The sequence below is a fragment of the Camarhynchus parvulus genome, chromosome 1 (assembly GCF_901933205.1).
Source record: "Camarhynchus parvulus chromosome 1, STF_HiC, whole genome shotgun sequence".
Taxonomy (NCBI): Eukaryota; Metazoa; Chordata; class Aves; order Passeriformes; family Thraupidae; genus Camarhynchus; species Camarhynchus parvulus.
In genome coordinates this window covers 41,279,910-41,305,616 of record NC_044571.1, presented here as the reverse complement: position 1 = coordinate 41,305,616, position 25,707 = coordinate 41,279,910, and the positions used below count along the sequence as shown (strand labels likewise).

Sequence of the window (25,707 nt, the reverse complement as noted above, 5' to 3'; positions counted from 1 at the left end):
ATTTAAAATAGTTATTATCAAAACAAAACAAAAAAAAATAACAAAAAAAAATTCTCCATTTTGGATTATCTCTAAAAGCTTATTTGTAGCTGCATCGCCTCAGTTGGGCCCTCTTTTTAAGCCCCTTGCAGTTTTCCATCAATATTACAGCAGTCTCTCCCTCTGTTTTCAAGTGTCTCCAACCAACATTCAGTTCCCCATCGCCACAAATCTCCCCAAAACAGCATGCCAGCTATGCAAGACTAAAACAAAATTTCGTTTTTATTTTCCAGCTACACTTGCAGGAAAGGGATGTCTCTGAACAGCTTCTGTGCAGTCTTCTAAAGCCAGTATTTTTAATTAGGCTTCCCTGTCTTGCTCGACATTCCATGCCTCCTTTTTGCTCGGCTGAGGTGGGGCGAGAGCAGCTCTCTCTGTAACTGCTTCAGTAAATGAAAACACTAGACTTTGCAGTATCTGGGCAGGTCAGCATATGGTCAGAAATGAGTTTCACAGCAGGCTGTTTTCCCCACCAGGCGATCTTAATGCGAAGAAGATCGAAAATCCTTACGAAGGGAGGCGGAATCTTGTGCCAGGGAAGCAAGAGGCTGCACTTGGAAGTGGCTGTCAGTGCAAGCTTCACACTATTTCCCTGTCAAATAATGCCTCATCCCCACCTACAAACAGCTTTTCTGTAAAGCTTTTAATTTTATCTCCCATAGTAGGCATAAATGGGGTGAGGTCTGACTCGGTGAACTGAAAATGTAATGGGCTTGTCTCATCGCTTTATGGCCAAGTTTCATTCAATTATTATTGCGGAAAAGAACAGGATAGAGTTGAATCGAGTTACGCTAATAGATAATAAATGTAAACATAACTCCAGAGTGCCATTTACTGACTTTAAAGACTACTCCTATAGCAATCAGCTTCGTACAGCTCTTGACAGAATCATAATGGTGATAAAACACATGGAAGCATAAGACTATTTAAACTCTTAACAAAGCCATGATAATACTAACAGTAAATGAGCAACTCCCATAAAATATCATTTAATAATCACGCCCTGATAAGATTTAAAGTACATATCGCCATTGTTATATGAAAAAAACATTAAAGGGTTTTTTCTTTAACACATGTAGCAACCTAACAGGTTTTAATTACCACACCTACTTCAGTGACGAGCTGTTCCACTCAAACACCCAAACATAATATTTACAACGTTGTGTGGTTGTTAAGGATCTTGATGATTGATGGAACCCATTGTGTTGCCATCTTAATAACAACAAATGCAAGTGATTACCAACACGGAAGAGAGAATCTGTGTTTTTATTTTACAACAAAAGGCTGTCCTATAGGGACTTCTTTTTCAACATAAACTAACAAACCTGTGCACATGTGAATGCCCTTTAGAGCTTGGCACAGAGAGTCAAAAACAAAGCCTCTGCTGCTTTCAGGACAATGCATTTTTTTGTATTAGCTTAAGAGAACATGAAAGCTGTCAAAAGAGCTGGTACAGTTTTTCACAACCCTGCAGAATTCATCTTGACCACAAGGATATATCTGAAAACTGCATCAGAAAGATAGGACAGATCTTGTTTCCAAAAAAAAAAAGAAATAAAGAAAGCAATTGAGTCATTGAGTCAAATAGGAATACAATACATTTCCTGGCATTGCTACTGAATATTTAAATCACTGACGAATGAGACTACAAACGAAGTATCTTAACATGAAGCTTTGCCTTGTTAACTGCATGATATGCCAAAACACCACCTACTGTAAATCACACCGTTTAAGACCAGTATTTCTTGTTTAAACATGCTACTTGTTCAGCAGAATCACTTGTGTGAACAAGCATACATTAATGTACACTAACTAGAGCAGTTTCACTATCCATCTGATAAAGTATAATTTAACAACCTCATTATCAGCATTGTAATTTTCAGACTGCTGAAATACCATATTCGTTGCAAATATTATATGGTTGAAACACTGTAACAACATTGCCCATTTGACACTTCTGTCAGATAAAATGCAGATAGTCATTTGTGCATTGATGAACATGCTTTTAATCCTATAAAGAAACTTTCTCTGTCAAATTATAAGCGTTTCAGCAGTTGACTTATGAACACTATAATTAAAATCCTTATGCCTTAAAGAAAAACAAACTTCATTATAACAACAGCTTTCTTTCACATTTTAATCTTTTTATATTTGGAGTTTGCTTTCATGTGCTGCTATTAGCTATCAGTTCAGCGTGCCATTTCTGGCTGCCAAACCAAAAAAAAGAGTATTTTTCTCTATAACCTGGTCAAATCTCAAAGTCTAGGTAAGTATTCAAAGGGATCTATGTTTATTTAATGCTTCCACAATGCATTTGTGGGGGAAAAAAAATCTGTTAATTTAACAGGTCAAGGACAAACAGCATACAATTCAGTGCTTCCCATTTCTAAGAAGGCCAGAAATGCTGCAAAGTCTGCCAAAATATTTCTTTTCCTCCTCTAACTGTCAGAACCAACAGTTTGAGGAGATACAATTTGGGGGGAAAAAAAAAGAAAAAGCTGCACTTCTGTAGTGATTCTGGTTCAATTTAAATTTCAGGCAGATTCTCTAGAAGGGGAAGAGATTTCTATTTTATCTGAACAAATTAATGCATATCATCCATTCCTTCTTACAGCACCCATCAGCAAAGCAGCAGCAGGTTTCAGCTTCCTAAATTCAATGCAATTCAAAACTACACAGAATTTACACTAGAACCACCATAACTGAAAATTATGCAGTTACACATTAGCATCACTTCTCTAATCTCTGTCCCTAAACCCAGAAAAGAACAATTCATTTACAAGCTAAGCAAGTAATCTTGAATCAAATCCTGAAGCTTGTCAAAAGTAGGACCATCTGAACTATTCAATGAGAAACTCATTTCAAAAGTGGCAAGTCCCAAATCAAGTCTTTGCTGCTGAAGTCCGGGTCCCTTTCACATAGCTTTATAACAAATCTGTTTTGAAGTGTTACAAACATCTTGGAAAAGAAATTAAAGGGAATAATGGCTGAAGAAGGTCTCCCTGGTGGGAGTCTTCTGACTTTAGAGGGTTATCTGACTTTTTGGCCACTATTTCCAAAAGGAAAAAAGTTCCTGAACTCAGCACTACATGCAGCTGAAAAGCTTATTGTGTAAAAGATCAGGAGAAAATACTATTCTTGCAGACAATTAAGACAACTGAATGGAACCACAGTACTATTGCTCAGCAGAGAGGTTGAAAATTGACTCCTCAAATATCATCTCTAAAAACACAACAGATGAATTTTGTTATCCTTCTAAGAAGCCTCTGTAATGCTCAACTGGGATAAAACAGATCATGCTGCCCTCTTGTGCTAGACATGCACAGAAATCAACCCCTTTTTATTCCTGCAAGTGACATGTGAAGTGCAATATATAAAGCATTCACATGAAATAGAAAACGTCCACATCTTCCTACTTTACAGATACTCTGACATTCATGTCATTCCCTTACTGGGATATGGGTAGAAGAGCAAAGGAATTTTCCAGAGAGCCAAATTCTACACAAAAAAAAAAAACTTCTATGAAAAAATGCAGACAAGTCAGATGTAATAAAACCCAAATACTAACAGTTCAGCTACCTATCAAGCTTTCACAACAGCCATGTAAGTGATGCAGTAGAGATACCTGCTGATAAATTAGAATTTCAGTCATAAATAAACGGCAATTTTTTCTGCATGCTGGGTAAGACAATGTACTTTGGTCACTTAGGACTATCAGCTCAGTAGGGTTAGGCTAAACACTTAAGACGGAAAGAGAGAGTCATTTATTAATAAGGTTCTTCCAGTGCAAAATAGACAGTAAAGTTTAATTCTTTTTAGACCTATGCTGAATTTAAAGGTGAAATCTGTGTACATATAAGTATTTTTGGCTAGGAAGGGAGACAAGAGAGGGGTCCTTTTATTCCTTTTCCCTCTCTGCTATGTAATCCAGGTTCCAAAAATACATTGACATTCTTCTATCATCTGGATAAAATGCTAGTTACTATTGCCTTTACAACCTACCCCTCCCCATATATTGCTAATGCAATCTGTAAAGAGAGATCTTGGGCTTATGCCTGAACTGATTCACAAAGCACAATTTTTTTTAGAAATAAGTCATCTCATTTATTCACCAAGACTGATTGGATCTACACTGTTGGGAGCTGACAGACATGTCATGATTCACCACGCATTTCCATTTCCTAATGTCGACTCCCTGATGCTCCTCGTTACTCTGCTTCCCCAGTAAGAACTACCAAGAGCTTGGGACGTCTGTTTATTTAAGTTACCTACTCAACTCTGGAACACAGATCACCGTGTGTTAAAAATACTAGCCGTGGCAATTTTTAATTACTGATTCTTTTCTGATAATAAAACAGCAAAATTCAGTTCAGCAACTGATTCTGCTGAGGTCTTAGAGACCTCACACTAACACTGAGAACATGCTGGATGCTTAAATGACAGATCTGACATTGCAGTATCAGCTTTGCTAATATGGGATATGATAACTAATAGTTTGGTTTAGCTATTACAATCACAAGCTAGAAAAAAGCGCATTTAACAACTTCAATTTCTTTTTAGTATGTCTTTCATAGGCATATTAAAAAAAAAAGATAGGGGGAAAAAACCATCCCACCTCAATGCAAGAAATCTGAAGTTCTAAAGGATAAATAAACAGTAAAAAATCCATGTAAATCAGACAATGAAATACAGATATTACAAACAGATTTCAGAACTGCTAAATGCTGCAATTCTGAAGGAGAACATTGTCTCATATGTATCTTTTTTCTTCCCTTTTTTCCTTTTTCAAATAATGCAGAGATCAGAACAGCAGTACTTTTGCATACTACCCTGACCAAGAGAAAGATGAAGGGAAAGAAATATATGCATCCTGAAGTTAATCCTCTATTATAAAATATCTGTTGTTTAACAGAAACACCCATCTAAGTCACAACGGCGTGTGAATACCAGCAACAGGCAGATTTAAAGAATGTCAGTTTTACAATGCACTGCTAATTAGAGCTTCACAGTGTTACAAAGCAAACTGGTGTTACTCTACATTGTTGCTGATGTTCTCTCTCTAGTTCTTGGTTTGTTATTATGAGCCAGATTTATGGGCATTCTTACAAGACCACTAAGTATTCCCTCAAAAATGAAATTACTGCGTTTGCTGCGCACACATACCCCAGAGAGAAGAGGAAAACCCCTGACACATCAGCACTAGGATTTCTTCTCAGGCATGTGCTCTCACTAGCTCCCATTTCCTGAGCTTCCCTTCTAAGCCTCTGCAGTGGCCTTGAATGTACATTTCCACACGCTCACAGTACAAGCAGGCCAGATAACACAGTCCTAACTTTCTGCAGTAGTAGGGGTGTTCTTTAAGATTAGATTGTACTCATTTCATTCGCCATATCATGGGCATGAACCTTTTCTCCACATAAGTATCAATTTCCTGAAAATATTATCATTTTCTCTGAAACAATAAAGCCATCCCTATATATCCTTACAATTAAATGCCTCCTGGTGCTATGAGAACAAGTCCATTTTTTTCCAAGGGAGTGAAGATCATCAGGTTTCTGGCTCTCATGTAAAAGACAAATCTTTGGCTAGTCAATCAGTACCACCCACTTTCCCACTCTCTTCACTCTGCTCCAGCTTCTCTCTCCTTTCTTTTGAAGAACATAAGGATCTGGATCACAGTTTTACAAAATGCATTCACACACACTGAGCATATGGGAGACTCCCTGTGAAACTGCATCAGAACAGCAGTGCAAATGCAGGTCCACGCACAACACCAAAGCTACAGCTAATTCATTGTTCTGTAAGCTGCATTTAAAGACAGTAAGATGAACCATCAATAAGCAGTCTGAGTTTGAAATTGAAAAGTACTACACTGTAAAATTTGAAGTGCTTAAGTAAAAATTTAGATTTAGAAAGTCTAAGTAAAAGAAGCAAAAGAACCCAGCAGTGCAAAAATACCATCAAATTGTAATTGTCCAAAAATGGTACAATTTGTGCAATCAAGGAGATACATTAAATATTGAAGGTTTGGGTCTTTTTTTTAAAATAAACTTACCTATAGGATTTCTGTCAAAAAACAAGACAGGGGCTTTCAAAATGGATTGAAACATTTTGTTGTGCAAATTCTGACCAGAATTGACAAGAACTTGAAACACCAGAAGACTTCTTATTATGCCAAATAGTATTGTAGCCACTGTTAAACCTGAAATTAAAAAAAACCACAAAACATGAATAGAGACTCCAAAAAGACATGGATATTTCAGAAAGAAAAAAAGTTAAAAATAAAATTGCACTAAAACCAAATTCTCTGGACTTCTGCATATAGCAAGAATCCAAACTTAAGCCTAGGGGGACTCAGACTGAGTGCAGAACACAGATACATTTGTCACTAGCTTCAGTTATTATCACAGAATCAATTTAATCCATTTCTCTTTTTCTGTTTGAAAGAACTGGTACTTCATAGAAATGTAGGAAATGTCTGTTAACCCATGAGATAAATGCATATTGAAACTTTCTGCCTAACAGTGTTACTAAAAAATTCATTTTGCAGTGCCATGTATAACTGTGGCTTGCACAGGTCACTGTGAAGATTCAACACTTGCCAGCAGGTATTAAACAAGTAATAAATACATGGCTATTTAGACACAACCTTGAGTTACTCCCAATCAGCCCAAAGCACTTACGCCATTCTTCCCCTTGTAAAACACACCAAATCACATAAATTATGTATCTTTCACACTATGTAAGATGCATTCCTTATGCCATGAGAAGAAACAGTCCTTCTAGGTAACTGGTGTGCAGACTCTTTGCTTCTCTTCTGGGTACAACTCTGCTTACAAGACAAGGGTGCTACAGGGCAAAAAACTATTGAAATAAATAATTTGAGATTGCTGTTGCTCTGTTTGCTGTGCATAATCTCCAATGTGGCTGCTCAAATTCCCTGTCAAAAAGAGTGAACAGTGAAGGTCTAAACCTTACATTTAGCAGAGCTTTCAGGCTCCACGTGTTCTGCTTCAAAAAATCAGCATAGCTACCTCAGGTCTTGAAGATATGCTGAAGTTAGACCCCAACTATCAGCAGAAAACCTTGCCTATTCTCAGGGCAGGTTAAAATCATACACAGTTCAGGAACAGCTACAGTAACAGTGGGAAAGAGGGAGGTTTTAAATTATGTGAAATGGTTAAGCTACCCCATAGGCTTCCTTCTCTGTCCTCCCAGGGAGTAAATAAAGGTATCATCTCTATTTCATTTGTCTTCTTGCAGTTTATTGCTCACATTCGGTGAGGTGCTGTTTTTAAGAAAAGAGATGATGACGAGGATTTCCAGGCCAGGTAGGAGAAGATAATTTTTCCAAGAATAACTGCACATACACAAACAGGAAAGCTGGGTCATGCAAAAAGGGAGCCAGAGAGGCACAAAGCAGGAGGCTGTGGCACAGCCCATTCCTAACCGCAGTCTCTGGGAGTGACACAAGGAGAGGGACCACATCCTGGAAACCCCCTATTTCTGTACAATTTTCCTCAGGCCTGGAAGCAGCTGGGAGCTGTTGGTATGACCCTGCCAGAACAGACCTGAACAGACCTAATGGCTGGGGAGAAGGAGAAACAAGACATGCTTCCAAGTCCTTCACTTAATCTGTCTCTTTGCTTACCCTGTTCATGAGCTCAGAACCTCAGTATGACAGAGACATGGGCTCTTTTCATGTCTGCCTTATAGAAGAGGTGTGGAATTGGTACCCTAGTTCTGGCCAGCAGTGTTCCCTATTAACAGCAATTTTACTCTTCAAAATCTTTGTTTCACAGAAGCAAAAAGGACTAAGAAGGAACTACTAGAGTGGGCTTGTTTTTTCAAATATTGATAATCAGAAATAAAAATGTTAAATTGTTTTGTACTGTTTAAGAGATTATAGAAAAAGGTAAATTGGATTATTATGTATTTCCTGCAAAATGTACTACTTTTCTATAACTTTGTCAACTCCACTTACAATTTTATGTAGATAAGTCAATGCTGTCTGTTCAACAATTGCAAATATCTCACTAAGTCATCTAAAAGTTTCAATATAAAGGTAGCTTTTGTTGTCCTGCTATCTAGAGCAAAATATTCCTTAAAGGATAAAATTTTCACTAATGTGGTTTAGGCTACCTGGTTAGAGAAAGTGAAATTTGCCACATTTAATCACACTGTGCAGTCCACTGGAACGGTTCAGGAAATAAGACATTACACAGAGAAAATAAGAGCCAAGTTCATCTGGCTCCTAAATTGTTGCTTTCCAGGCCAAACACAATGTTTTCTGTCAGCCACTCAGATCACGTGGATTCCAGAAAACAAACTAAACAAAAAATCCTGCACCTATTCTCTCACCCATGGAGATGTTTCTGAATACATTCAATGCATATTCCTCTGGCATTCCACCTGTTTTCTCACACCAACCATTTACATCTCCATGAAGAAATTACCATGCCATACAAAACCGTGCATCACTAAGAGTGTTAAATAGTAGAATCTGAGAGCATGCACATGATTCTTCTGTGGCAATTTTTACTACATCTCAGAGCAGTTTTTCAAGATGTTTGGATGCCTGAATGCAAGGATCAACGCCCTTTTCTGAATATTCAGAAGCATAATGCTACCTATTGAAATATATTGAAATGTTTTTTAACAACCTGCTTTGCATACCCATCTAGGATGCCTTTTAAAAGCTTGTTCTTTTTCTATGGCACTTCAGAAGAAATGTAGCCATGCCAAGTTTTAGAACAGCACAGAACAAAGATCCATTTCTAATCCCTCTTGCCATCCATAATGACTGAAGATTTAGCTCAATTACTTACTAATATATAGACAATAACCCCAACCTTAATGTGACTGCCTTTTCAGATACTCAATTCCTGATTTACTTTCCAAAATCCAGCCAAAGCAACCTATTTCTTCTGTCAGATTTATTTTATTTATTGCAATCTATTTAATCAGAAAACAAGACTCAGGCTTTTAATCTGTAAAGACATTGCTCAGCTACTGCTAGAAATCACATTTCCCCACACATTGCTTTGCACCTCTCAAAAATCTCTATCAGATAATAAATAGCTCTTAAACATAAACATACACATACAAATGCACGTGCAATTACCTGCATAAATTCCCAAATAAAAGTTAAGGTCTAGATCAGGCACTTTTGTTCCATTATTTCCATTTGTTGTGAGATTCAACTTTTCTTGATGATTTGCCCTGTGGAAATGCACACAGAAGATAACCATCATTAAATAAGTGCATTTAGCTGTTTCTAGATTCAATTCTTTAGTTGAAATCTTTAGTTCAAAAGATCTCATGTATTGATGCCATCATGCATCACAACATGAATAGATGCAATTACAGTCTACACTTAGCATAAAGTTTAAATTTTTTCCCCAAAAAAAGAAGTGGAAATCAGAGGAAGATCTGAACTATTCTAGAGCAGGTTCCATTCCTCTTCAGCTAAACAAACAGCACTTGACTGAAAAGGCAGAAACAACCAGCCACTTATTATCACCAACTTACCAGTAAGAAAGCCACCAGTCCTGAAGCACATAGGCCACCTTGAGCAAAAGAAGTAAATACAAGAATCATCTCACAAAATTAAAAAAAATTAGAAAATTAAATTTCCTTGCTATTCTTTCAAGCTCTCTGGGAAAACATCACATATTCAGAAAAGTATGCCATCCAGTCTTTCAAGACCAGTAGCAATTTGCCAAGCACATTAGAAGGTGCTCTACAAAGAAAGAAGTTACCTTAAATTACCTTACATGTTAGCAAGCTAAAGGAAAGCAATACACTTTAGTAAACAAAATATAGTAGCTCTTCCTAATGTATGTTAATTGAACTTTAAAGAACTCATTTTCTCAGTTCCTAAATTTGCTACAAGAGATATTCCAAAATGCTTTTTGATTAACAAACTTTCTGATGTTACCAGTCCAGAAATTTGTGTTTACAGGAGATAATTACCAGAAACAGGGTTGAAGGAGGATGAGAGAGGAGAGGGAGGGAAAAACTCCTTCTGCCACCTTCCTTCTGTGACAAAAGGTGACTACAAACATGTAACAGGGTTATTATCTCAAAATACACTTCTGTTCATGTGAATTCAAAGTTGTGGGCAGTCAACTACAGAGATCTGATCTTGCTTAGCTATCTTTCCAATAGACTCAATTCAAGGACAAGCAAGAAGTAAGATGTTAAAATATATAGACTATTTTTTTACAGCCAAGAAAAATAATTTCCATGAAATGAATTTGAGCCTTCTCAGCAAGAAACAGAGAAAAAGGTTCACGAAAGGTATCCTCACTCAGCTTCCTCAGCTCACCATGCTTTCAGTAAGTTTGTAAATAACTTTGTTTAAAAACTCATTTACATACCTGCTACAGTCTGCATCACACAAAATATTTGCCTATGCTCTTCCTTACTTTCACATTCTGCTAAACAGTGACCCTCCACCTAAACTTTTCACATGATCTGCACTTACCAACAGGTTGCTCTTTGAACACTTCTGTCAGGCTCTGTCCTCCCACACCCAGCACATCTCTTTACCCTCCTCAACTGGAAACACTCTGACTGCTTTTTAACACCACTTTTATACACCTTATGATTTTCTTCTCTTTCTAAACAAAGTACACTGGCTTATAATTTTCATGCCATGTTGTCACCAAAATAATTATTTTAGTGAGGTATTAAAATTGTTGGAATAAGGATCAGTGCAAGACCTCTCAATGCTGCAGTAAAAATTTCATGCTGACACTTGGGTACTGGGTACACTACAAAATTATTAAAGAACACCCAAAACATTTTAGATTAAACACTTCAGCAACAAGTATGCACTGTATTAAAAAAAAAAAAAAGGAGAGGGCAAAAAACCTCGCAAAGCCAAACTACATTCCATATTATTTGTGGTTTCCAACAACTCACCTGTGCCAAAATATTAAATAATAAGAGTATAAAAATCACAAAGTAGTTTGCTCCTGCAGAGAAGTATTTTCTGTAAACTTTAAAGTTTATTTTTCCCTCATGTCGACTCTCTTCTGGCACTGCAGCCAGTGCATTTTCACCCTGAAAGAAAGTCCACAGAATAAACCCCATCAACCTTGTAGTTACAGACTCAGACTAAGCCACCTGGTTCAAAATTAGCAAACAATTAAACAAGGAGATAAAGTGATTATCCCAGCATATAAAAACTTTAAATATTGAACTATAGCTATGACAAAAAAATATAGTCTCAGTGCACCAATACTGAAAAATCTACTCTGCAAAGCAACACTTCAAGGATTTTATTTGGCATTGGTTCATCATATATAACACTATATATATATTTATATATATATATATATATATATATATATTCACTCTTAACAGCTCCAGAAATTAAGGCCTTTATTCAGGGAAGACTCTTTTTTCAGAATGTAAATGTGGGCAACCTTTCCTTCCCAGAAAAGCATTTAAATTAAACACTCTTCTACAAGTATCTACCATAATCAACCAACACATACCCAAGACTTACAAATTATCAATAAAGTTCTAATCATCTCCCTGTAAATATGAACGAAGCATCTGTTAACAGGGAAAATAAGCAAAATGACAAATGGGAAGTCATAGTAAACGAACAATGGATGGGGGACACTAAAAAACAGAGAAGGAAAAAAATTATACAGGCATAAAGAAGGTAAAAGAACTATACAAATTAATAAAATCAGGGTTTTTTTTTTTTTTATAGTATATGCAGTATAAAAACTAGTGTCAGTTCAGCAGACATGTAACAGTTGATTTTGTTGCCACAAGACATGGCTGTACAAGAGGAGTGGAATCAAGAGACCTGACAGACATGAAAAGAGAAATCCAACCTACTCATCCGTAAAAGGAGAGACGCCGATCTTTGCTTTTTGTTTCTCCAGCCACCACACCTTCCCACTTCTCCCTATCCCCATCCAACAGTATTGATGCTGCTAAGAAGTTTGGTACACCTCCATAAATTTAAGAGAATTTAAGACTGGAATTGCCACTGGGGCATTAATAATGTAAGTTTACTACTTTGGAGCGTAAAACCATTTCTCAAAAAGGCATTAAAAAGTCCATAGTATTTTGTTGGTTTGTTTTTTTTTTCCTTTTTAAATCTCACCGCTTTTCATCACAGAGAAGAAATAAAGATAATACAGACCTACAGCATAGGGGTGGCAATCATCAGGGACATACAGGGAATGCTTGTTCCATGGATGCAGTGCTAGCACAAGCCCAGCAGGGTTACAGGGAGCCTGCACTGATTGATGTGAATGCAAACACACCAGCAGAAGGCAACCTCTGGTACAGAAACTTCAGGGCTGCTTTTGCATTGGGCAGGCCAAGAGATAAGGAGGCACCTGGAAGTCACACTGGCACCCTACAAAGCCTTCTGTTTCCACCACCAAAAGGGCTGGAGAGAGCAAGGCAGCAGTGTCCCAGGATCACCCCCGCAGGGCCAGCTCAAGATCATGTGGGTATGTTTACGGGCATGCTGATGCCAGCTATGCAAACACAGACTTTGCATAAAGCCACAGCTTCTACATGCACTTCTCAGAGCTGAGGACTTCAGGGCAAGTGTTCATTTCAGTTCAACACTGCACAAACACAGTGAAGCCACCCAATACAGTGGGACTGGCTCTTTACAGCACAGCTGTCAGAGGACAGGCTGAAAGAAGCACAGTGTGGTGGCTCTGGACTCAAACAAGGAGTGCTCCCAGCAGCCAGCAGAGCTGATGCTGAACTGCACAGGCTGACTCTCCAGGGTTTGAACAGCCCCACACTGAGCTGTGAGCTGCCAGCCAAGCACAGCCAGGCAGGTTCTCCACAGGCAAGCTCTCACCTGATAATGCAACTCAGTAATCCCTGAAATCCCAATGCTGCAGGGAAAGCCCATATCAAAATATAAGTTCAAAACCAGCCAGACAAGAATCAAGACACCACTCTCCTCTGAGCACTCACAGGGGGTTGTTCCACAGCTCCATCTTTCTGTGAGTGGACGGACGAATCCTGGGACAAGACAGAGGACTCCGAGAAGGTTCGGTTCCGGGCAGACTTCAGGTTGGGGGTTCCTGGAACTGACAGCTGTTCTACCACCTCCTCATCTTTTTTCAAAAGGGAAGCAAAGTCGATGCCAGATTTCAGGAACTCTGCATAGGTACCTTTCCCCACCATTTTACCCTACAATCAATACAAAGTTTTAGTACCTTCATTATATACTTTCCATAAAGGACAATTTTTCTTACCAGTCCTTGCTACCTCTGGGGTTCTGGAGTTGCTGGGCACACATCCGACTGCAGTAACTGAGCTGCAGCCTCTCTGAGTTCCTCACTTAGAGGAGCAGAAACAAGCTCTTTAAGCTCTGACCAGACACCTTGAAGCAGCAGGGCCAACAAACAAACAGGATGAGAACAACCCCAGTTACAGCCAGGGGAGAATCACTTCCCTGGAGAAGCTGTGGGACGTGCCAAGCCATGCAGCTTCAGGACAACCTATTAAACCACACACACAACCATCAGTCTTTTTATATTGCTCCATCCCGGGGGTAAACACCATCTCCATTTTCTGATCCTCACAGAACCTTACAAGGAGCAACACTGACCACGTCCAGGTTTCTTTCAGCTCTACAACAAACTCATTTCTCAAGAGCTATTGAAACTTTTAAAGCAATCTGAATGGAAAGTAAAGAGGAACAGTGCCCTTTTTTGCACCATTGTGATGCATCAGAAGTAATTTCAAATATTTCACTACCCAGCCTTAAAAAAAAAAACAGGAAAAAAAGCCCCAACTGCAGTCTTTGCATTTCCCCTCTGCTCTCACTATCTGGTACAATGAAGATGGGAAGGAACCAGCTGTACTGAAGGCATGTTCATTCTCAAAGGCATCTGAGACTATTTCTCAGCCTTAATTTAAAAATTGATTTGTTGCAAAATTAACACAGTTCTTAATTCACACAGAAGTGTTAAGGAACAAGAACAAAAGCAAAACATTAACACAGAGTATATTAAATTTGAAGCAAGGGAAGGCTAAAACTTTTATTTCAGAACCAGACAAAGTGTTTGAAGAAATAAGTATTACTAATGCAAGATTATTTACATGCATGATAAAATTCAGCAATAGGTTTTTCAGGGAAGGTATTCCAAGAAAAATCAACTTATTAATAATTGTAAAACTTGAAAACCATATGTAGTCATAAGTAGACAGAGAATATATTTACTAACTAAAAATTAAAACCTAACTTTTTTTTTCCTTTCTTAGATTAAAAAAGATAATTAAAAAGAATAAGTATAGACATTAAAATCACTTACATCCTTTAAAATTATAATCTGATTTGCAGCACGGAGATATTGCAACTGGTGAGTGACCAAAACAGAAATCTTCTGATGTAAGGCCTGACAAATACATCTGCAAAGAGATGGAAAGATTAATTAAAATTAAATGTCCTAAAAGACTTTACTTATTTCTGGAAAACTTCTTCTATTCAATTTCTCAGTTTTTAAAATAAGAAGATGACCGTGCTTACTAGATTTATGAAAACTATATAAAACCTTAACAAAACATGTTCCTCATTTAATTTCTTAAGTTTTCAAGGTAGGGAAAAGAAATACAATTATTTCTGGAATGGAAAAAAAAGAGGAGGCAATAAGACATTTCATTAAAGTTGTCTTAAACATTCTTGTAACAAATGTACACATCATAAGATGGATTGCAAAGAGAATACTTTAAAAAAATTATACTAAAGGAAAGAGAAAAAAGGGCAAGATACTGCAGAAAATTATGGAGAAATACAGCCAGTAAAAGTATCTCTTCTTTGAGAGAAGCTTTCAGACCAGCTGCAACACTGAGCCACAGTGACTTCTGGAGAATTAAACAGTATTACTGATTTAAGGAAAAAACCCCAAAACATCCCAAAATAGTCCGTAAGTGTTTATTTTTCCAATTGGCTCACTAAGGCTTAGTTTCATCATCCATCTACTTTTAGAAGTACTCCTCTGTATAACTGAAGAACAACAACCAGGTGAAAAGCCCAATTCTAAGTGAATCACGATCTGATGTGTGTCCCTTTCTCACTGATGATACAGAGAACCCACTGAAAGCCTCCTCAGCAGGGGATGTAACTGGTCCAAGAGTTCAGACATCTGCTGGAGCAGCCCAGCACTGCCACTGCCTTTTTACCTGCCTTTTAAAATCCAGATAGTTCACCTTCTCTGGGACTGCCCCCTACTCTTAAGAAGCACAATTTGTTAGACTGTGAGCACACTTCATTCATGACAACAGGACAAACTGCTGTCACCCCTGTCACATTTATTACATGCACAAGCACACACACACACACACACCTGTGCACAGAGTCACACCAGATCCAGACAGAGAACACCCGAAGTTTCTTCAGCCTCTCTTGAGTACAAGAAAAAGCAAGACGAAGGGACTGTGAAAGTTGCATCCTCTTCCCCAAATAAGAATCAATTTAAACGTAAAAATGTTCCTGGCAGAAGTTAAATGGGTTCTTCTCCATGTTTAAGCTAAACAGAAATTTCAACACCCTTGAAAATGTATTCCAGGGACAAGCTACCCTTGCCATTATAATATTTTTTCTCTGAAGTTCAAGTTTAAGTCCTTTGGTGCCATTTCAATCCATTACATCCCCAAGGGCCCCTAGATCAGCTCATTCCTGTGTACAAGGTCCCTTCATACTTGAAGTCCTTCTCCTCCAGACATGAAAGAAAAACAAATAAATGTAATAAAGAAGTCTTCTAAATAAACTTTTCTTTTAAGTTGTAGATAGCTTTCTATTTTGCCTCCCTGCCCTGGACACCTAATGTTCCTGACTACCTATACTGGAGTATGAAGCTGGTCTATACATTTTTTGAAGGGCACAAAATTGAAACATTATTTCAGCTGAAACATATAGTACTAGTCATAAATCCCAAGGCACCATTTCCTTAACAAGAGCATGACATTGCTGAATCATTCTGGGTTTGCCATATACAACACTCTGCACCTCCTTTTCCACACTACTGCTCCCTGCTCATTGTACCTTCAGGGACTCAACACCTGGCACTTGACCCCGCTGCATGCACCTACACATTCACATCTCATACCCAAAACTTCACAAATATCTGTTTACAGAACTGCCTTTAGCATTGCCTGGTTTTCCATCACCTAAAAATATACCATCAATGACCTTCATCCATCATCACAAATACCAGAATGAGACAGATTCATACTCTCTAGAAACTACACCCTTCCGATTCAACAAAAATAAGCAAAGCGTATTTTAAGTTAACAAACTTAAGTAACAGGATGCCATAATCCATTTGAAAAACCCACTGCACTTTGACAGCAAACTGCTACAGAATTAAAAAATAATTAGCTTGAGCTTTGATAGTGCAGAGCACGAAGCAGGAGACACTGAGAAAGGGGCCTACAACAACACAATGCTCCCCTACACAAATGCAGAGTCTTTGCACTTTGTGCATACAAATCCTCATTTGTTCTTCCTTCCCTATCAGTTCTGCTGTTCTTTGAGACAAGTTTTTCTTCAATCTTTTTAAAGTTTTTATCTCCAAGAACCAGCTTTCTTTCACCTCTGCAAAATGTCTCTTCTTTAATGATTCTACTTTCTTCCTTACCATTCTTTCTCCCTCCCCTTTTTGGAAGTTTACATGCAATTTTAACTTTACTCTAGTTAATAGTTATATTCATTTCAATGAAATTAAATTAAAGCACATGCATAACTGCTCACAGGCATAAACCCTTTGTTACATTAATTTACTTCCTATATTTGTTTTCTTCCCCTTCCATGTAAATTTAAGCAGTTTAGGGAGAACAACTCCCCAGTTAGTTTTGCACGTCTCAAAATTTATAAAATTTTAAAAAACCAGTGTGCTACGTTTGCCAGAGACAAAATATCCACAATCCTATACAATCTACTCTGCTGTCTCTATTCCTACTCTGCTGCTTCTGTTTATATGCCTACCTTGATAATCATTTATCTCCATCTCATGACAAGTCCCAGTCATGCATAAATACAACTGATCCACAAAATCCATTGACCTATTCCAGGCACCAGGTAGCACTGGATGGCTGGAGAAAGTACATAGGGAGATGCTTCCTCTGGCACCCATTTCCAGACTCCAGAGTCCATATATTAGGAACTTTCTGAGCAAGAGATCCCGGTGTTTGTGAACTTTTTCTATGTGAATTCTGTCTGATACTAGGAATGATGGGCATACCACTCCCAAGAACCATAACAACTTTAGGTCCTTCAGGCCTTATTTTAAAAGATTTCTAAACTGTCCTGCAACTCTGTCTACTCTCACAAGCACAGAGGAGAAAGAGAAAGAAATCAGGCTGATCATCAACTGAGACTTGTACACAGCTCAAGTCACTGGAAAAGATGCATGGGAAGTAACAATACCTAGAGAAAGGCATGCCACAATGGACTGATGAAATATAAATCTCTCTCTTAAAAACATGACTTTTGAGTCAATACTGCTGGTGGGACACAATTTTATCTCTATCTAAAGGTGATCTGAAACCATATAATCTATAGCAATATATAGATAAAAAGGGAGAGTAGGAAATTCCTTGAGATCCAAGTGCAATTGAATGATTTTCTTAGAAATCCTCATCTGCTCCAAACTTCACCACACAAAGAAATCTGCTACTGGATCCGTGATGGCTGTCCCTCATTATGAAACCAGAGGTCTCAAAATATTGGATTTCTTAAAAGTGAATTAAAAGCTATTTTTATTTAAATAAATATAAAACAAAGGCATCTTTTCATATCCAAATACAAATATGTAAAAAAACATATAACTATACCGGCAACCCCCCACTGGAAAAAGGCTGAAGCATGCCTACTATTAACTATCAAAAACTCACAGGAAAAAAGGCAACAAATAACAAAAAAGTAGAAAATCTTCAGTTTATACCTTCCAAGGAATCTGACCAAGAAAGAGGAATTAATTGAAAAACTGCCTTTATCTACTCCATCATCCACAGAACGACTTGTCTGAATCACAAAAAATTCTTAAGAGCCACAGTCCTTTATTTATAATATCATGGTCTGTTTTCCCACTGGAGCTGTGCTACTTGCATTCTTTCTCATTTGAAAAGTATTTCTATATTTTAAACTACTTACTGCAGTCGCTGAATAGAACACAGAAAAGCAGCAAATGTAACGAACCAGCCATCCACATGCCATAGCTTTGGGGAATTACTAGGAACATACCTATCTTTGTAAACACATAGACTAGACACTTGTAAAAAAAATAAGCTTTAACATAAAATTGCAAGGAAAAAAAGAGCGAGTGAACTGAACAATATCCACTTCAGATTCTCATTAAAAAATCCCCTGTTTCTTCCATCTCATCCATTGTTTTAAGCCTCGTGGTTAGGACTCCTGGGGGAGCAGCCTGCATGAAGTGGTGTTTTGGACATTCCTCAGCACCATCTTCTAAGAAATCATTCTTGCCCAAGTGCTCTCTGTCTTCTCCACATTTCTAGCACTATTCAGGAAGCACTAAAGTACATGCCTTGCCCCTTGTTTCTCAAAGCAATTTACTGAACATAATGCTCTCCCCACTACCTCCAGTACCTTTACTGATTCCATGAAGTCCTCAGAAGACAATTTCTGTTTGTAAACACCCCCCAAAGTCTTGTGTAGGGAGGCATTGCTCGGTTTTCCTTCCCAGTACTACTCCACCCAGCCCATTTTCTAAAAAATGCTTTCATTCTACTTCTTTGTGTTTTGCTCAATCTGATCTGGAGTTGTGGAGAAAAAATGAAAGTACAGAAACAACCCCAGCTACTCATCTTGAGTTTCAAATTCAGCAAAACACAGTGCAACAGCTTCTGTCTCCTTTATGGTTTTGCATGTGCAAAAATCCGCACTTTGCAAGTTTGCAGTAGAATGTGGATGCTGCCAGTGTCACAGCTCACATGAAAAGTAGAGCAAGCTGAAGAGGCAGTCTGCCCTCCTTCACAAGGCACCATGGTACTTTCTTGTCTCCCTCTTCGTGAAGAGACCTTAAGACTTCAGGGAGAGACAAGTTAACAGCTCAGGTGGGCGCACTTTCAGAACTCAGGCACTGATCCAGTCAGACGCTGGAATTGCAGAGATCTTGTGCAGAAACAGAAAAGCAGCAGTTGAAGCCTAGACAGCTTCAACAGGCATTAAAGGAATTTGATAGTGCACGTGAACTACAGAGGTGATGAGCTCCATCAATCAGTCGTGGCAGCTGAAAAATGAACGTAAAGCCCACACATCATAAAACTCTTACTCCATACTAGCAGACAGAAACAAACAATAGCCTTTTGAAAACATCAGTAAAATAAAGCAACATGTTAAAGGGGTTTCAGAGGGTCCAGATTTGAAACTGCAAGAATCAACAGAACATACAACTTTCAAATTTAGATACTAAAACCTTCCCTGTATGGGGAAAAAAGAACATGCATACCACTGCACTCAGTGCAATTTCTTTGACTATTTCTGCAAGATTTCTGCAAGTTTTTATGATTATCTAGGGGAGGACAGGAGAGAACAATAGTAAAACCAAATTAATTCATGTATTTGGAGCATGGAATTCAAAGGATGCAAGTACACAAAACAAAACACATTTGTTGAAGGTCTGAACCAAAGACCACTGAATTTCATCAACAGAATCTTCTCCTTCTAGTAAATTCTAGATTATGCCTTTTAACATAGAAAGCTGCAAGCTGTGAAGAAGAAAGGACAAAACACTGGCTGGGACTAACCAAATTATTCTGATACTCACTCATGTGCCTTAAATTAGACAGTTTCAGAAGGATGGAGAAGAAGAAACTCAATGAAAAGGGAACCTGACTTTTAATGAAGACTCTCCTGTTTCTTTGGAAATGGGGGAAGATCCGGTATCCTTCTCTTACACAGTAAACTTGTACATTCTCTTTCCCTCTATTTCTGCTCTCTGCTGTCTACTCTGCAGGCCATATGCCCTGTTTCACCTACCCAACAGAAATTTCAACAATCAAATTAAAAATTATTCAACAGCCTAAGACAGTTCTGTCCTCTCCTTTAGCCAGCTGAATTAAGTGCTTATTACTAGCAAGTAAAGTTGTAGCAAACTAAGAAGAGATTTAAAATCCCACTCCATTTTATTCTTCACTCAGTACTAACATTCGAAAACCCCATTATTCATAAACCCCAATACTCATGCATGAAACTGAATATTTTCCTTAAGAAAATGGCAGATATTCCCTTAAGAATATTTCTATTTATAATATCTTCAAAACAGATTTTACAGGGCTTTTAAAAATAAAGAACAAAATCAACAAAACATAGAGGGGAAGAAAAAACCCTTTATCTTTCAATTACATAAAATAGGGAAAAAACAAATCAGAAAGTGAATGTACAAAGTTTTGTGAAGAAATCCATCTCCTCAGAAATGCCTTCTCAAGTTTTTTGATAAGGAATTACAATAAAACAGTTGAATTTTATATTAAAATAAAGCAGTAACCTACTTTTCAAACAAATGTCTTCCAACTTCAGCATCTACTGCACTCAGTGGATCGTCCAAAAGATAGATGTCCGCATCTTGATACACGGCTCTAAAAGGTTTAAAGAAATGTCAGTATAACAAAGTCGTACATTAGTTTACTTTAGTCACTGGAATCTGATAATTTATAAATTTTAGAAATAGCAAAAACCACTAGCCTGGCCAGATTCACACGGGCCTTCTGTCCCCCACTCAGAGTAGCTCCACGATCTCCTATTACTGTTAGGTCACCATTTGCCAATAATTCCAAGTCCTGCAAATGTGAAAGGACAAAAATATTTTTTCAATCATTTTAACTTCAAAGACTGACAAAGCTGTTTCAATGTAACACTTCCTATCTGAAAAGTATTGATGTAACACATTAAAATATAAGGTTTCATACTGAACATAATATCTGCAGTTGCTTTATGACTCTATAATTTCAGCAAAAGGTAATTGAGAAAGCAGAAAAAATAGATGAGATCCTAAAGTTCACTTTTTCTACAGCTGTGCCAGAGGAAAGTGCACTACTATCCTTAGTCTTGAAAGGAATATTTATTAGTGATTCAGAAAATCAAATAAAATACCAAAAGTCTAACAGTAAATTTTTAGTTTTTATTTGAATAAAATTATCTGTCACAAAAAAATAAAAACTGCACTATTATCAGTAAATTATCTTGCCAATATCCCTAAAAAACGCATTGTTTTGATTCTTACTGCAGTGTATTCAGGAAAAATAACTACAACATTCATCACACAGATTTGGTTAATTTGGGAGTTCAGGACTGTGGATAAGACAACAAAATTACACAGTGTTCTATGTCATATTATCATATTTCCTATTGAGGAAATACAGAAGTTTTACATTAAGCTACAAAACATTTTCTGAAAGCTTATTCACAGCTTTTATAAGACACATAAATTTGCAAGGAAACTATGAAAACAAATCTACCATCAATATGAAGTGGGGATTTTTAAAATGCTGTTTGCTGTCTTTTAAAGTCATTAGAGCCTTAAGTTTAGACAACAGCATGACTGAATATCAGCAGGAGACACTAAAACTCTATCTGCCAAGTGTAAAAGTCTTGCAAAAAACATTCACTACAGGAACCATCTGCTTTTCACCTGTGTCGCTGCTGACAGAAATATCATAACATGCTGCACAAAACCTTTTTAGCTGCCAAGCAAAATGTCTGTTTCTTGACAAATCTGGCTTAATCCTCTTCTATATCTCATGTCACAAACTCCTTTGCACACAAACCTTTCAAATATATTTTTTCATAAAACTACTTGGGTTCAGCAAGTTGTCCACGACATAGCCCTAAGGTTCTTTTGATAGCTGTTTGCAATGTATAATATACAGCAAACACAACATTTATTTCAAAGGAAAGCATACAGGATATTTATGAAACTAAAGTCACAAAGAGTGCTAGCTTGATCATTTGTTTTCTGCCTCTTACTGCATTTGCACACACCCCTACCATAACATATGTTAAAAATGGCTAAAATGTAATTATGAAACAAAATAATAGGGAACAGCTTTTCCCAAATTTGTCAGTGCTTCACACATGCTATACCTCCCCCTAGTGTAAGTTTTGGGAATTAGAAGAGGATGCCTTACACAAGGATACCAAAAACAATTACACATTTCTGATGAGCAACAGGAGTTATTTCACATGCTACTTATAACAATTCCATATATTGTACATTGCAGCCTGTACCACAGGTCTGAAAGAACACTAAAATAAAAATAACAATGGAAAGAAAATACAAAGAGAAAGCCTTACCTTTTTAAGAGCACAGACTTTTAAAACATTTTCGTATTTTTCTTTCTCATATTCCTTGTCAAACAGTATATTACTTCTGACAGTGCCAGAAAACACCCAAGGCTGCTGTGAAACATAGGCAATTCTTCCAGTAACATTTATTGAACCCTTGTCTTTAGGCAGCTCACCAAGTATGGCACTTAAGAGAGAAGACTGGAAAATATTTTAAAAAAATAAAGTAAAAATTAAAAAGTTTGGTTGCACTAAAGACATCACAGAGACTGGACAGTGTCTTCTACCATGATGGCCTATTTCTCCTTGAGTCTCAAACGACTGCTAACAGCAGAAAAGCACTAGTACACCCTTTTCATGCAGTCATGAAGCAATACACAAAATACTGCTAAGCTCCACATCACCTCGCCCCACCCAGAAGGACATGGGCCTATCCTGAATGCCAGTACCCTGATGCAGAATGTGTGATTATACACATAAAGGAATTGCATATTTTCAGGTTTCTAGTTTTCACATTTAATAGACTCAAAAGCCTCATGGAATGTAAATATTAAGACTTACTTTTCCAGCTCCTACAGGACCAATCACAGCCAGTAACTCCCCTCGTCTGACAGTAAACGAAATCTGTTGAAGTGTTGGGGTTTCTAAAGTCTGGGGATTTGAGAAAAAGTCAGAATTTCTCAGTAATGAAATATAAACCATCAAAATAAGTATTTATAAACAGAAAACAATGTGCATACATCACTATAAACTACGGTCCATATGCCCAGCATATTTTGAGGCGTATGATTTTTGCCTCTTCAGTAATTCACAAACACTTTTGAAAGACCCTCATCCTTCCCCACAAACATGCAACACACCTAAAAGAGCATTCAAGGAATAAAGAGGCCAAAGACAGTAGAAGCAGGGCTTCCTCAGAGCCCACATATCTGGGTGGCAGCCTCAGGAACATGAGCTCTGTGCTGGCCACCACACCAGCATTCCCAGCACAACACACTCAGCCACTCCGAGCGCACAGACAAATGGAGAGCTGAGGCTCTCAGAGCCTCAGGAAAGCCAGGGTTGTGTTTGCCCTAGTCAAGGCTCTACCCAAAGTGAAACCATAAAACTGCCATTTGATTTTACACAACTTCATCTTGTATACTGGATATTCATTTGTACTACCCTAGGAGCGTCTGTTTAATATTCTTTTCTACTATGCCTATCCTTTACGTTATGGAAGAGCTTATGTCCCAACATATGTTGCACCTCTCCTTTCAAGGTTCCAAAAATGCCTACTTGTGGAAAGAAGGATGCTCAGGACTTCCAACAGCTATGCTAAACAGCAATTTCTAAGGACCTGGTGCAGCTCCCTCTCATTAAAGCAAAACACCTTTGTAATACAATCTGCCTTCACTTGCATCTTCACCCGAGCTAAGCATGACTGACACTGAAATGCAAACAGTAAAATATATGCATTAAAAAAAGCCCCAAAAGTACTTTGTTTAAGGGACTAAACAAAAACCTAGCCTTAAGCTCCAAAAACAGAAGAGCAAGGTTAAGAATACCTTAAAATCTCCAGCCACCTTTTGAAGTTCAAGGGGCTGAAAAGGCCACCACACAAAAGATGACACAAGCCAAAAACATTCAGGGACTGCAAAGGAGGAAACCTGCAATTCATTTCCAATTATTTGGGAAGAAGCAGAAATCCAGTATCCATCCACATCTGTGATGGCTGGGATAGCTGGGATGGCACACGCTGCTCACTCGTGCCAGGAGAAATCGCTGGCAGGCAGGCAGCCCCGCTGCCAGAGCTCTGGGATGCACTGCAGGGCTTGCAGGAGATCCTCAGGAGATCCTGCCAGAAGCTGAACTGGGCTCCTTGTGCAGCTCTGCTAAACCACTTTTGCTGCCATTATGTATTTCCACAAGGTGGCACCAAGGGGATTTCTTTCCTTTTCTCTGCACAACCCCACCGTCTGCCCAACTAGCAGCACCTGACCTCTAAGTTGATTCCTCTGCCCAGAGTACACAGCTCAGGTGCTCACCTAAGTGCTAAGGTCAGGAGAACTCTACAAATTTATGACTGCCAAAGATTATTTTTTGTAGTAAGAGAACACATCTCTTCCTAAATCAATGTCTATACAGAAAAAATAAATAAGCTTTCAGACACACAGGCCCTACTTCAGACCTCTTGAGGTTGTTCTTCCATACTCACAGAAGTGCGAAGACATTTCCACCCGCATCAAAAACTTTAAAAAATATAACGTAAGAGCCAAAAAACATCACAGAAATATTTTTTAAAACTTTTAAAACTATTACTGCCATACTATACATTAAAGCAGTACTGGAAGTTCTCATAGAGCCTGCACAGAGTAGTAATTCAAGCAAACAGCACAGCCACACACACCTAAGAAACATGATATTTTTCCAAAATAGTATTCCTTATAATTAAAGACAATTTGTCCTGAATTCACCACACCTATTCTTAGGCACTAAACTGAGGCACTTAAATTAAAGCACAGACTAATATTGCAGCTAAGTACACCTGGCAGCTCATTATCAGAAATGTCCCAGCTCCCCTGTGCCCTGTCAGCTTGCTGTGTCTCTAACTTTCCTCCTTCTGCCTAACCTTGCATGTGTTGTTTATGGGACTCAGCTATCAGAAAACTGATCTCATTAAAAGTGATTCATTTTCTATTGCTTTATCCCTCTGAGTGCTTCACCACAAGGTCATACAAACCAGTATTAACAACCAGCACAAGGGAGGCAACAGACAGAGAATGCAAGGACAAGAGGACACAAAAATGATCCCTTCAGGGGAGCAACTCCTTAGGTGAGCTTGGGCAGACCTTACACATCCTACACACAAGAAAATGAAACAGTTGCCCACCTAAGGGACACAGAGATCATATATTGCATGAAAGGACTATACTACTTAGGCTTCTCATGTAAGGACTAAAATCACAAGGGATAAATTTGGCCTCTGCTCAAATGCTGAGATTTTAAATCTGAAGTTGTTCAGTTGAGCAGACAGACTGTTCTGCAAATTCAAGGAACATCAGTAAAAAGCTGTACTGAAGAATCCCTAGTTCCATGGTGGTATCAGACTAGCCTGTGGTACTCAGATAATACCTGCCTAAGTAAAACTAGAGTGTGACCAGGAATTAATTCGTTTTGTTTATCTTTTGAGAAACTGTAATACAACATGTTAGGCTGTTTTCCTAAAAGTGTAGCTGATAATTCCTTTTTCACATCAAGTGATTTTGGATTCATGGGTTGCTTCTTGGTTGGTGTTTTTAGTATCGCTTTTGGCACACAATCTCTAAAAAATAAAAAAAAATTACCATCCTGCTGTGGAGTATCTGTACAGACATCCA

At 38.0% G+C, this 25,707-nt stretch overlaps 1 protein-coding gene across 3 annotated transcripts in view; it reads right to left on the bottom strand.

Moving 5' to 3' along the window:
• The window catches only part of ABCC4 (ATP binding cassette subfamily C member 4), a 140,038-nt gene that overhangs the window by 81,989 nt on the left and 32,342 nt on the right, over positions 1-25,707 (bottom strand). For all 3 annotated transcript variants that reach the window (XM_030952050.1, XM_030952059.1, XM_030952069.1), the window contains exons 10-19: positions 22,910-22,999; positions 22,358-22,549; positions 20,750-20,844; positions 20,557-20,643; positions 14,358-14,454; positions 13,012-13,230; positions 10,969-11,109; positions 9,571-9,608; positions 9,164-9,261; positions 6,095-6,241 (exon numbers count right to left, since the gene is read on the bottom strand). In XM_030952050.1, the coding sequence (XP_030807910.1) occupies positions 6,095-6,241; positions 9,164-9,261; positions 9,571-9,608; positions 10,969-11,109; positions 13,012-13,230; positions 14,358-14,454; positions 20,557-20,643; positions 20,750-20,844; positions 22,358-22,549; positions 22,910-22,999 (1,204 nt within the window). The remainder of the gene's footprint in view (positions 1-6,094; positions 6,242-9,163; positions 9,262-9,570; positions 9,609-10,968; positions 11,110-13,011; positions 13,231-14,357; positions 14,455-20,556; positions 20,644-20,749; positions 20,845-22,357; positions 22,550-22,909; positions 23,000-25,707) is intronic.